A 13,443-nucleotide genomic window follows, 5' to 3' on the forward strand; every position below is an offset into this window, starting at 1 on the left:
TCTCACCTGAGATTCCACAACAGGCAGCTCCCCATTCATAATCTAAACAGTTGTACCTGGGAGACTTGCCCTCCATCCATCTTACTACCTCCCTGCCCCCTCTCTTTTCCCAGAAGTGACTTCAGAGCCAAAGGGAAGCCAGATGGCCCTGGACTGGCATATGCTTCCCTCTCTAGGTAGCCTGCTCTTTCCCACATGGGGCTTTCGGAGTACTGCCTAGGCTGAAGGGTCTCCTCGCGCTTTCTGGCTCACGGTTTCGTAACTTGATTTGCTGCTGTTAGCATACTCCTATCTTATCCCTCAAACTCCCTCCCACGGAGCCTAGTCCCGTCCAGCCCAAGCAGAGCCCCCTTCCCAGTTTCAAAACACCCCAGCCAACCGGGGCTCAGAAAAGTTGAGTGGGTTTTTAAGCGTGTCTTCACGCTGATAGTTTGATTTCACTATAACTGTGGTTGAATTATCCTCATCACATGCTTTCATCCTGACCCTCACACAGCCCCCACCTCCTTGCTGGTCCAGCGAGCGACAAGCCCTGGGCAGCACAACACAGGATCCACTTGCAAAGACTTCAGCATCTGTTTTGGGTGGACGAAATAGCGCACCCAAAACGCAAAGCCACCCGAGATCTCTCCAGTCACGCAGATGCAGCCTAGGAAGAAAACAAATGTTTGCGGAATTTGGTACCCACAACTCTGCTCTTTCCTTTTTATCTCACTTTCTTTCAAGGTACCCGCACCCCAACCCTGGCCCTTAAAGTCTATACATCAGAGCCCCAGGGTGGGCTCTAGGTTCCCGACCTCTCCAAGCGGACCCGGAGCCTGGCCTTCTCCACGTCTCCGAGGGGAACCTTGGCGAAAGACTAGCAGAGACTTGGCCAGCATCCCTGGGTGCCAGGATTGGATTAGTGGAGATGAGGGTAGCGAGGGTACCGGTCCCCCGCAGTCCGCCAGTTCGCGCTAAAGGATAGCCTGGAGGGGCGCCGGGAACATAGTGCCGGGATGGGGGGGGGGCAGGGGCGGGGAGGTACCGCGCACAGCCAATCCCGGGGCCGCCCCCTCCCCGGACGCCGCGAACGAGCCCAGCCGGGGCGGGGGAGCCTGGCGGCAGCGGCGGCGGCAGCGGCGGAGGCTGCCGTGGGGAGGGATGGAGAGGGGAGGGGGGAGCGGAGCTGAGTGGAGACAGCCGCGGCGCTGCAGAGCGGCTGGGGCGGCGGCGCGGCTCCCGGTGCTCCCCCCGGCGCGCGCCCCCAGTCGGTGAGGGCCCGGCCCGGAGGCCCCCGGAGCCATGGGCTGCATCGGCTCGCGGACTGTGGGTGGGTACCGCGACCGGGCGCGGGCGCGCGGGGACAGCGTTGGCCCCTGGGTCAGTCCCCCGGCCCCTCCCCCACCCGTCCTAACCCCTCGGGGACCCTCGCTAGGCACCCGCCTGGCCCTGCCCCGCGCCTTCACTTTCCCTCCTCCTGCTCGCTGTCCCTGCATCCCCGCGTCCTCCCGGATCTCTGCCTGCGCCTCCGGAGCTCGCGTGCATCCCGGCTGCTGACCATCCTCGTAGTCCTCCCGCAAGGCGCGCGCCCTTCCCCGGCATCTCTTCTCCGCCGCCCTCCGCCTCTCCGCCTCTCGGACCAGCCCTGCGTCCCCTCGCCCCCACCACCCACCCCCGGATCCCTAGCCGTACTCCGCGGTCCCCAGCGTTTCCTCCTGTCGCCGCTCGTAGAACAGTCTCCTGGTCTCGTTCTCAGTCCCCCCAGCCCTTCACACGCCCCTGCCCCCACCCCAGCCGCCCTCCATCTCCCTTGGGTGCTTTGCCCCCTATCTTTCCCTCTCGGTTGCCTTTTTTCCTGTCGTTCCTGCCTCCCCCGAATTGCTTTTGTTCACGTGCATGTTTCCCCTCTGGGGCGGGGGCGGGATGAGCCCGGTGCCTCCTGGAGGAGAACGGGTTCCACGCCCGGAGGGGATCGGGCAGGGCTGGGCTGGGCTGGAGAGGAAGAGCCGGTGGACGTGGGGAGGAGGCCGGGATGTGGAGGGACCGAGAAGGGTAGGGAGCCCGCTTCCCAGAAGGGTGGGGCTAGCTCTGAGACCCTACTGCACCTGTCACCCGGGCCTGGCGGGGCGGGGCCGGCCCTTTATTTACCTTTGACTGGGGGAGGGTGGAGAGGCCCCTCCTGATCCACCCTTTCCCTTCTGCCTTGGCCTTGCAACCGCCCTCTTACCCCCAATCCGTGCTCCCACTCCACTCTGAACAGCTCAACAAATTAATCCAACCTTCTCCCCAAACCCCCAATTTTCCCCTTTCCAATTCCCAGTTTCTGCCGCCTACGAACTCAGTGACCGCAGGCTGAGAGAATAATTCGTATTATTATTACAAACAAACTCACTCCCAGGAAGCCTGAGTTCTCTGAGACCTGGTTGATTTCCATGGATACCCCCTCCTCCTCTGCCTTCACCTCTACTCCCTGCCCTGCACCCCAGGCTCTGACTCAGCTCTGCCTCTCCCACAAAGGCCACCTCCCCTCACTCTCCTCTCCCACTCTGTCCTCCTGGGGCCCTCCTCTCCTCAGAGAAGGTTCTCAGCCTGCCCCATTCCTGCTGTGTGTTCTCCAGCCATAGCCTCTAGCCTGACCCATATGGTCGCTCCTGGGCGCCTAACTTTGGCATGATCTAACACACTCCCCTCCAGGTGTGTGAGTATGCCTGCTATGCTCATTCCAGCCACCCCCCCCCCCATGCCTGAGACCTCGTTCAGTCTACCTCTTCCCAATCACAGGCCTCTCAGAATCACAAAACTTCGTGTGTCTGCAGGCTCTGTGGGGTTGGCTGGCTGATGTGTGACGCTTAATGCAATTACCCAAGCGACCGTCCCAATGGGCACAATTGTGCCCTGCTTGGCCTTGCGCCTTCCCAGGCAGCCTTCAGACCCTGCCACTTCCTCCCACGATCTTCTGCCTTCCCAGACTTTCATTCCTAATTTTAAAAAGCCCTCTTCCCTCTGCACTGCCTCTCTGCTCTGCTTTTTAATCCATCCCCTGTCTCGGAGCAGTCAGGTGTGGCGGCCCCATCTCACAGTTCCAGCTTCTCTGTTCCCATGTCTTCCTGGTAACAACACCCAGTGTTTCATTCTCCAACTCCTGCCTCTGACTTCCTGGGAGCCACATTCCCCCCTTCTCCACACACCCGACACAGAAGCTTCCCAAGGAGATTTCTGCTTGTGTTTGGGAACTAGGTGAAAATCCCAGCTCCTAGCGATAACCCCCTGAAGATGACTTCTGTTCCCTGTGTAAAAAAAAACAAGTAAGTTTTTAAACAACAAAGATTACTTTTTCTGAATGTGCTATTCTTGGTTGAGCAAAACCAGAATAGGTTGGTTTAGCACTATTACTTCCCTCCCGCAAAACTAGGGAACTGCAAGGGATGTAAAAGGGAACTGCATTCTGAAGGAGTGGGGTGCAGAGGGTTGATTTCCATGTGCAGCCTCACCTTCTGTGAGGAAACCCCAGGCAGGATTCCAGGGAGGAGAAAGCAACCAATTTTCTGGCCCCTGCAGGAAACGAGGTGATCGCAGTGGATTGGAAGGGCCTCAAGGATGTTGACCAAATCAACATGGACAGTACCAGCTCTCTGCACGGAAGCAGCCTCCATCGGCCATCTACAGAGGTGAGGTCCTCGCTGCTCAGCCTTCTCGCCAGAAGACCTCTAGGAGACTCCAAGAATGGTCATGAGCCAAGAATATTTCCCACTCACTCTCCCCTGCCGCCTCTCCAGCTGGCCTGGTCCTTCGGTTCTCTTTGGAAATCCCACGGCAACATCCCAGATGCTGACAGTTTTCTAAAACGTTTTTGCTTTCCTCAAAATGCATGCCAAACATTGCCCATTGGGATTCTGAGTCTCTGTGTTTCCCTCAGGAGAGCCCTTCTCACTCCCCAGACTTCTGGAGTCTCTCTAAAGGAAGGTGGGTTGGTTGTATTCCTGGAACTGCCTGAGATAATTCATCCCTTTTCCTGTCTCCTCACAGCAAACGCGAACTGATTTCTCCTGGGATGGCATCAATGTGAGTGCACCTGCCACTAGTCCTCCTCAACCTACCCTAATCCCTTTCTTATGATCTCCCTTACACCGCCCATGGAACGTGGGACACCCTGACTTGCAGGCACCAAGAGTCCTCACATTCTGTACCTGCCCTCCCGTTTTAGGGTATATGCCTCCATACTGAAAGCTCCCCCATACTTTCTTTACTTTGCCTCTCTTCCCACATTTCTTATCACAGCTCTCCATGGAGGACACCACTTCTATTCTTCCGAAGCTTAAGCGAAACTCTAATGCCTATGGCATTGGGGCCCTGGCTAAATCATCATTCTCAGGTGAGACTCTTGACCTGGGGTTGCCCCTAGACAGGAGATTACCTAAAAGCTCCTGGTCTCAGTCTCCTTGTCCTCCAGGCCTATCACCCACACCCCTGACCTCTTTGCTTCAAACCTCTGCCATCCTGCAATCTACCCCTCATTTATGGAGTCCTAGGGGATACATACCCCATGTGATGGGTTTGGGGCTGGTGGGCAGGGTCTGGTAAGGATGTTGTGTGTCATTTTGGACAATGTGGGGAATGTCTGGCTCTTTAGGGATCTCGCGCAGCATGAAGGACCACGTGACAAAGCCCACAGCCATGGGACAAGGTCGGGTAGCCCACATGATTGAGTGGCAGGGCTGGGGGAAGGCACCAGCCATTCAGCCACAACACAGCCATGAGGCAGTGCGCAGGGATACCGACGCCTACTCTGACCTCAGTGATGGCGAGAAGGAAGCCCGTTTTCTGGCAGGTACTTGTTTTCTGAACCCTCATGACAAGTTTTAGATCCCCTGTGGCAGAATTGGCATGATCTGTCTGTTGACCATAGCCTTACATTTCCCAAACAGCTCTAAGTTAATTCTAGTAAGTGTCCTCAAACTTGGCTTTCCCGTTGTCCATCTCAGAAAATAAGAGAATGAATGGGATTTGTCTCAGTTTCCCAGTGAAACTCTAACGCCTATGGCATTGGGTGCTTCTCTCCCATGTTGTGGGACTGCACAACCCCTGAATTCCCTTAGTAGAGGGAAAAATACGGGGCCTTGGGCTTTAAATGATATATTTCTGCTCATGTTTCTAGCAGGACAAGAAGAAAAGCCCTTGAGGATGTCTTCTAGTCTTTGCTCATTAGCATTTTGTGCCATGAATTCGCTTCCCTGTGACAGCATTTGATGCTGCAGGGAATTGGGTGAGGGCTGCAGAGGGATATGGTGATCTGCTGAGGAGGGTGACTTCTATGCCAGGAAAGTAGCACAGGCATGATGATGGGTATGCAGGAGCACACAGATACACCCAGGAAGAGTGACAGGTCTGGCAATGAAGGGGAGTGTTGGTGTTGGTGGGTGCGTAGAAGGAATATTGGTGGGAAGAAGGACAGACATACAGAGAACAGTTAAGGCAGAGGGGTGGTGTATTAGCAATGTAACCTTCAACTTAGTGGCTTTTCACAAGACCAGCTACCCCCTACTACTGTACCTTCCCATCTCCCTCCAACCCCTTGAGGTTTCAACTTTGCATCACTGTAGACCCACAAACCCCACATACTCTCTGATGATCCATAGCCTCCGGCTAGATAGAATCCTCTGTCCTTGATCACTAGTAGTTCGATTCCTAGAGTCCTTCAAAGTTAAACTTCTGGAAATTCCTCATTCTAATCTCTTAGGATGTCTCACCAGAAGACCCCTTCCCAACTCTTTCCCATAGGAATTTTAAATCTGGCCTTCTGGGAAGTCCCACACGATTTTGCCTTGTTACAGGACAAAAACAAAGGCTGTGCTGTCCAATATGCTAGTCCATGGCCCTTTGTGGCTATTGAGAGCTTGACATGTGGCTAGTCCAAATGGAGATGTGCTGTATTTGTAAAATGTTGGCTGCTTTCAAAGACTGTGTAGAAACAAAAGAAACAAGTATCTCATTAATTTTCTATTGATCATATGTTGAAATAATGCTTTCTATACATTTGACTAAATAAGATATTATTAAAAAATTAATCTCATCCTTAATTTTCTTAATTGTGGCTATTAGAAAAATCAAAGTTAGATCAGTGGCTTGTATTATTTCTGTTGAGTAGTGTGGCACTAGGTTCTCCTTTCTCATGAGTGTACTTGAGGCTTCCCAGAGATGTTTCCAAGTGACAGTGTTTCTTCTCACAGGTGTCATGGAACAATTTGCTATCTCTGAGGCCACGCTTATGGCCTGGTCTTCCATGGATGGCGAGGACATGAGTGTCAACTCTACCCAGGAGCCACTGGGCTGCAATTACAGTGACAACTACCAGGAGTTGATGGAGAGTCAGGGTGAGAGATGTGGCCTCAGAAGCCTCTTCAGCTCTCTGGGCAACCTCCGTTCGTCCCTGCTCTTGCAAGTCTTTCCTGCTCATCTGGGCTTTCCCACTGTCCTCCCTATTCTGTGCACCCCCTGTGCCTTACCCTGACTCCTTGGTGCTATGGGCACTGCCTTTGCTGTCCTTTGGCTCCACTAACCTCCCTGATTTTCTTTGCAGATGGCCTTGCTCAAGCCCCCATGGATGGCTGGCCTCACTCCTATGTGTCCCAGGGCATGTACTGTTTGGGGTCATCGGATGCCTGGGAAGCAAGCGACCAGTCCCTTATTGCCTCTCCAGCTACAGGATCCTATCTTGGCCCTGCATTTGATGACTCACAGCCCAGCTTGCATGATATGGGGCCTTCCCACACTGCTTCGGCATACTCTGCTCAGGAGCCTCCACCTTTGTTGGGGGAAGAAACTGACTGGGCTCCAGGGGTGGACGGGGTGGACCTGGCAAGGGGCTCTGCCGAGGAGGAGGAGAGGAGGCCATTAGCCCCCGAGGAGGAAGAGGATGCAGGATGCCGGGACCTGGAGTCTCTTTCCCCACGAGAAGACCCCGAGCTGACCACCGCTCTCAGTCGGAAGGTGTCTGATGTCACATCCTCAGGTGTGCAGTCCTTCGATGAGGAGGAGGGTGAGGCCAACAACTAGCTTCTTCTCACTGCACTCCTGCCTGAGGGGCATGGCTACAACACATACCCTCCCATCCCCCAGCAGCACAGCTGAATCTGGGCAGAAGACAGCGGGGAACCTGGGAGCTTCCAGTTCTCTCCCAGAAACAGAAGATCGGAATTGGGTTTCATCCAGGCTTACACTCTGGAAACCACGGTGGGAAGCCAGGTGACTAGAAGGCTGTGGACTTGGTATGATGACCATGGGAGAAGGGTCCCCGGCCAGAGGCTTCCAGGTCTGTGCCCATAAAGCCTGCAGAGTGTACAGTCTAAGGACCAGGGCACAGAGCGGCTGTGCTGGAGACTGAATCTCAGTTCTTCACTCCCTGATTTCGTCTTCCAGGAGCCTTGGCTGTACTGTATGAATGTCTCTTTTCCATTTCACTCTTGCTTTTCCTGTCTCCTCTGGCTGCGGCCCCTACCCACTTCTACTGCAAGAAGCAGACCTCAAGGGCTGCTAGCCATGGGCCTACCGGGCATGCCTGCTAAGTATGGCACTTCTAATTGAGCTTGTAAGATCAGTTGTTCAGGAGAAGGTGGATGTGGCTCCTGGGGTTTATTGGGAGCACAAGTGTGATTCCTACGTCAAGGGCTGCTCAGAGACAAGAGGGTCACAGACAAGACCAAGAACAAATGTGGCTGGAAGGAGGATCTGAAGGATCTGGGAAAAGACTCATCTGGGGCTGGCGGCTCCAGTTTTGCTCCTTTTATGCCTTCCTCTGTCTCCTGCTTCAGGATCTTTGGCCCAGAGGAGAGTGAGGGGGATACTGGTCTCAGATATGTTGACACAGGTTGCAGGTGTCCAGCCAGTGGCGGGGAACTTGGGGGCTGTGTCTACCCCCTAACCACCCCTAATTCTCTGGAGCTGTTTACACTTTTCTCTTTGCCTTTTTTACATTTTTATAACTTATTGGGACTCAGGGTTGAGCAGGGTGGAGGGAGGAGTCTGGTGCTGTCACTCCCTATGCTATGTTGGGTTGGTGGCTAAAGGCCAGGTCCGCACTTAGCTCCTTTTGCCCCTCTGCCAGCTCCTCCCAGGACTCCTGAGATGCCCTCCAAGGTGTCTCTCTCCCCTCCCCAAGCTGCCTGTTGTAGGACAGAAGGGGAGTCGGTGCATTCTTCCTTCCAGGGTGGTTTACTGTGAGGGACAAGCTTGCCTGCTCACACTATTTCCAGTCTTGGGGGATGGGGAGCATTGATCATTATGGGAGGTCTGTACTGCCATGAGAGCACATGATGTCGGGGATGGGTCGGGGGAGGCAACTGGCAAATACCTCACCTTCTCTGAGTGGTAACCCTGGTTCCTGGCATAGGCAGCATCTGGGGTAGGAGAGAAGCCTGAAAGGCTCATTGTCCTGGTTCCTTGTGCCCATATAAGGTTCCAGCATCCTGCCCATGTGCTGATCCTCTGTTGAGAGGGGAGCACAGTCGTCCCCTGGGCCCAAACTATCCTTCACCCTCAAGCCCGACTGTGACTGCTTTGGAATTATGGAGATTGGGAGTTGGGGGATTTCTGTCCATCCATGACCCTGTCCTTCCATCAAGTCCGTACTCTTATGAACTTATGGGCAGGGATCCTGTGTCTTCCAGGGAAGCGGGAAACTGGTCATCTTGAAATTGTGCTTGGAGGAAATGTAGGAGTAGGTGAATCAAGGTAGGTGAGCAGTTACTCACCTAAGGCAGTGCTGCCTAAATGGAGAAGGTAGTTGTGTTTACAGATGTATCCTGACTCTGCATACCAGGACCTCATCTCTAGGACTTCTGGAAAGTGGTCATGCATGCCCACACCCCCAGTCTCCTGCCACAGGTCCCTGGGTATTGCATGCTCACATCACCTTCTCCCCAGGGGCTGTTTCTGCACCTAATCAGACTTGCCCTATCTTCTTCATCTCACTCCCTTAGTGTTCCATGGTTCCCCCGGTCCACAGTGACCGTGCAAGTCCAGTGAGTAGGCTCTTTGTTAGGATTGCCTTTTGCTCAGGACACTGGGGAGTGAGGAAGGGCAGACTCAAGCAGCTTTCTTTCCACCCTCCTTTTCCTAAGACGCCAAATGCTTCCTGATGAAAGATGACTAAAGACCTTAGGCTCACACATGGGCAAGGGTGTGGCTTAGCCAGGGTGCTGGCATGTCACTACAATCCAGAGGCAACAGGTGAGGGGTGCTTTTCTGAAGCATTCCCACCCCCATCTTGAAGAGGGAGTAGACCACAGGAGCTGGCCCGGGACCATTTGGGAACTCTTGGAGGGAGGGACTGCTTCCCTGGTGCTGGGGCAGAGTGCATGGGGTTTGCTTCTAACCTATTTTACTGGGAGGGGAGGGGCATGTGCAGGAAGAGGCTGTTGGGGGGGGGCGGTGGGGAAGGGTTGCTTTTATTTGGGGCTAAAGGCTGTGCAGCACGTTTTATGGCAGTCCTGGAGCAGGGCTGTTTTTATATTCTTGTGAATGAAACCGCTCTTGCTAAATGATTTGGGAGGGGAGGGGGCTATGCACTTTCATTTCCAATTGATTTTATTAAAGGAAAACCCAGATCTTTCATTCCTCCCCTTCCATTGCCCCCTCCATCCCACACACACTTTCCTATCTTTGTGTTGAGGGGGAATCTTGGGGGATGAGTTCTTTAATCTTCTCCTTACCCCTGCTTAAAAATCCCATAGTTTTGTCTTCCGAGACTGGGAGATACTTAATTCTGGGTCCAGTCTTAGTGTGTTTTCTTAATGTGACATTCTCACCCCAGGCCCAAGAGAGGTTCTGTGACATATATTACTACAGAGAGAATTCTATATAAATATATATAAATATACAATCATATATACATGGGCATGGGCTTGGTTGCCCAGTGCCAGTCCCCCTGCTCAGGCTGTAGTGTTTCTCTTGGCCTGGGGAGGTGGAAGGGATGCGACTCTGCACAGGGTCAGAGGCTGTGTTCAGTGACACTAAATAGAATGTGGCGGCATCCTCTGGCTGTGAGTGTCTTATTTGGGTGATGAAGGAGACTGAACGTAGGGGATGGGGAGGAGGAGAATGTTAGAAAGGAACCCAACTACAGAACAAAACAAGGCAGACAGGGCTGTTGGGGAACAGCCTTGGGCGTGCAGCCAGGTATCTGGATGCCAAGAGGGGGCTGGCGCCTTGACACTGCACCACACTCCCAGTTCTCTATCCCTGAAGTACTCCAGAAAGTAGCCTAGGGGGGTGGGGCGGCCGATGGCCAAGTTCCTCAGAGCCTTAGCTGCTCAGAGCCTGGGTTAGTTGCAGGAGAAGCCACAGCCACAGCAGCTCCAGGACAGAGCCCACCCTGGGCAGGACAGTGAATAACTGTGGTCGTGGTAGAAAATGTATCTTCTAGGGAATAGCTGGGGAAATAGGGGGCCGAGGAAGCTGTGATGTGAAATGAGGAGCTTTCCGTCAGAGGGACTCGGAGAATCCCATGGAGCATGACTGCCAACAAGACACCTGCCCCTTCCACATGGAGCCTTTGGCAGTTGGCAGTCTTCTGTCTTATAAGAGGCTGCCCTCAACAGGGCTTTGATTTCCGTCTCTCTGCTGGAAGCAAGGGACAGAGGAGGGGGAATGTGGCTGGCTTGTCATGGCCCTGGCCTGGAGACAGGTATTGGGAGCCAGGCTGAGGTCTGTGGAGAGTTGGCAGGGAGTGAGTATGGCCATGTGGCGGGGCTGAGAAACAGGTGAGGGTGGTTTGGAGGCATGTTCCAGAGTGTTCAGTGCACAAGACCAAGAGGTGGTCCCATCTCCTTCTCCAGTGTGTTTACCTGCGGGGCCACAGTCAGCTGGGCTTCCCCTTAGCCATGCCTTTGGGAAACTAAATGACAGGCAAGATCAGAACGGCACAAGAACAAGAACCCGGGGCACTGTGGGGGTGGGGAGGCAGGATGTTCCCCACCCACACAACAGGAGGATGCAGGAAGCCCAGTGGAATATCAGAGGCTTCAACCGGGTTAGACCCACCTGCCTGCTTGCCTGGTGATGGAGCAAACAATCCACCTGATTGACCAAGGCTCCTCTACACCAGAAATGCCGACTCCTCCTTTTAAGATTACTTCTATCACATTAAAAAAAATTCCTGGGAGGGGCCAGGGTATTGGTATGATGTTTCTGGCCTCAGAATACAGTCTGCCTCACGTGATGCCACCCTCTGGTACAGGCCTCTCAACAGCCTGTGCAGTCTAGAAGGGGTGGTCAAAGGATCAGCTCATCCTCATCTTCCTCATCGGTGGATCTCAGGCTGGGGCCCTGCAAGATGTCTGCCAGCTCCTCATTCAGCCCTGCACTCTCCAGCAACTCCAGCTCCTCCACTACCTCCAGCTCTTGCTCCACCTTGACTGGAGCCGAGGAGGGAGGAGGCTCGGGGGAGGGCGATGGCACAGGGGAATCTGGAGAGGCAGGTACCATGTCCCCTGATCCTGTGGCCCCAGCTCCATCTTCAGGCAGGCTCCAGCCCTCTGCAGGAGGGGGCGGTCCACCCGGAGTCTTTCTAGTTGAAGTTGTGCTCCGGAAACTGGCAAGTGGAGGGCGGAGCTGTACCCCAGACTTGGTGTGCCCCTCGATGGCCTTCTGCAGCTGGGGCATAGAGGGAAAGGGAAAAGCAGTGGGAGAAAAAAGATGTGAGAGATGGGGCCCTCACAAGGGAAGGACAGGACAGGCAGAGAGAACACATCCAGAAGTGGGGAAGAAGGAAGAGACACCGTGGGCCAAGCCAAGGAGGAAGGCACAACAAGCTGTGTGTCGAGCAGCCATCTCCAGTTCCTGCAATTCAGACCCTCCATTCCTGCAGGACCTCCTGCACTCACGACCCACTCACCCTCCACCACCACACTCCCCACAGCACACCCACTCAAGACTGTGCCTCAGACCTTGAACCCCATCCTAAACACACACTATCCAGGGAAGACCACAGGAGGTCCCACCTGTGGAGGAAAACTAGGTCCCTCTCAGGACAGAGGCTGTAGAAGTCTTTGTGTCTCTACCTCCTCTTGCTGCCCCCTCCCTCCCTCCAGTCTCTGCTTGAGAAACAGAAAAGGAAATCTAGGGAAAAATCCCCAAATGGCAATGCTACCTCTTGCTCACCCCTCCCTCTTGCTGCTGAAGTGCTACGTGTTACTGTTACCTCTTCCAGTGCCAGGACGCCTCTGAGCTTCCCCATGCTGGTCACGTAAGCAAGGTGAAGGCCGAGGAGTGAGAACAGTGTGTGAGTCTGCGTGAAGAAAGCACAGATCAGCGTGGGCCTTACCACACCCGGCCCCTGCCTCGCCTGCCCTGGTTGTACCCAGAGCGGTTGGCACTTGCCTTGTGTAGAGTGGTCTGCTCCACCAGCTGGAAGGGAGACTGGTCAATACAGCAGCAGTCAAAACAGACAGGCTGGCTCAGCTGTTCTCGCTCCCAGGCCTCAATCTGTGCAGCAGAGCAGGGAAGTCAGCTAAGCCATGGAGCCTCCTCAGCCTCAGATGCTGTCTGTTCTGATTGCAAATGGGTGTCCCAGCCCGACTGTACCCTGCCTGTATGAACTATCACAGCTCCGCCCCATCAGCAGCTGTCCGTTCCTCCCAGGGGACAGCGGCTTCTCTTTTCTCCTTCATCAGGCTCCAAATCTGCCCTTTAGCTATCCAGACCCAAAAACCCTTTTCTGGTCCCCCAGACCTCTTAGCCCAGGGTGATCTCAAACACTTAGGATTTCCTGCCTTATCGTTCTACTTTCGGGGATTTTACTTTTGCTTTTGTTTAAAGGGGAGAGCCTGAGCGAGGAAGCTAGAGCATGTGTGCTTCCATATACTGGTTCACTCCCGTCAAGCCAGACTGCTTGCTATTTTCCAAACATACTCTCCATACTGTTTTTGTTGCTGTTGTTCTCACCATGGGATTTCCTTTACCTGCCCCTTAGCTCTGTCCTGGGTGTATTTTGTAACTCCCCCAATTAGTTGTGCTTCACCCCAACTCCCGACCACCTAAATCCGATAGTATATTGTAGGTGTCTGCTTTTCAGACACAACATTGGTTATACAGAATTTAATATTGGCATTTATCTCATCTTTGTCTACTGGCTGTAAACTCTGTAAGACAGAGAGAGACAGAACACAGCAAATGCTCCTGGAATTAGAGAGGCTGGACTACATGGCCTGGCATTTAGCTGAGTTGAGCAAAGCCATTTTTGGTTGGCGTGTGCAGGTAATTGTCTGTGACAGAGTGCGAATGCCAATCATCCTCTTGACTTTGGAAAGGTACACCAAAACTGTCACCATTCCAAATGACCCACTGTATTCCTGGTTTCATAAGTGAATCTAAACTCGCTCTTCAGTTAGGAGGACTATGTGTATTCTCCTATTTGTTCTTATCTATGCCTTTCAGACTTGAGAGCGGATGAGCTAGGATTGTCCC

General features: G+C 53.8%; 2 protein-coding genes across 2 annotated transcripts in view; one reads left to right on the forward strand and one right to left on the reverse strand.

Moving 5' to 3' along the window:
- Positions 1-1,162: 1,162 nt before the first annotated feature.
- FAM131B (family with sequence similarity 131 member B) lies at positions 1,163-8,637 on the forward strand. The gene is made up of 7 exons (XM_058681464.1): positions 1,163-1,312; positions 3,541-3,650; positions 4,009-4,044; positions 4,261-4,354; positions 4,613-4,810; positions 6,210-6,353; positions 6,560-8,637. The coding sequence occupies exons 1-7, from the start codon at positions 1,285-1,287 to the stop codon at positions 7,033-7,035; spliced, it is 1,086 nt and encodes a 361-aa protein (XP_058537447.1). The 5' UTR covers positions 1,163-1,284; the 3' UTR covers positions 7,036-8,637.
- Positions 8,638-11,198: 2,561 nt separating this feature from the next.
- The window catches only part of CLCN1 (chloride voltage-gated channel 1), a 31,511-nt gene continuing 29,266 nt past the window's right edge, over positions 11,199-13,443 (reverse strand). Inside the window, exons 21-23 of the mRNA XM_004594333.3 lie at positions 12,358-12,462; positions 12,179-12,265; positions 11,199-11,631 (exon numbers count right to left, since the gene is read on the reverse strand). Of these exons, the coding sequence (XP_004594390.2) occupies positions 11,251-11,631; positions 12,179-12,265; positions 12,358-12,462 (573 nt within the window). The 3' untranslated portion in view covers positions 11,199-11,250. The remainder of the gene's footprint in view (positions 11,632-12,178; positions 12,266-12,357; positions 12,463-13,443) is intronic.

This window comes from Ochotona princeps, chromosome 25, assembly GCF_030435755.1.
Source record: "Ochotona princeps isolate mOchPri1 chromosome 25, mOchPri1.hap1, whole genome shotgun sequence".
Taxonomy (NCBI): domain Eukaryota; kingdom Metazoa; phylum Chordata; class Mammalia; order Lagomorpha; family Ochotonidae; genus Ochotona; species Ochotona princeps.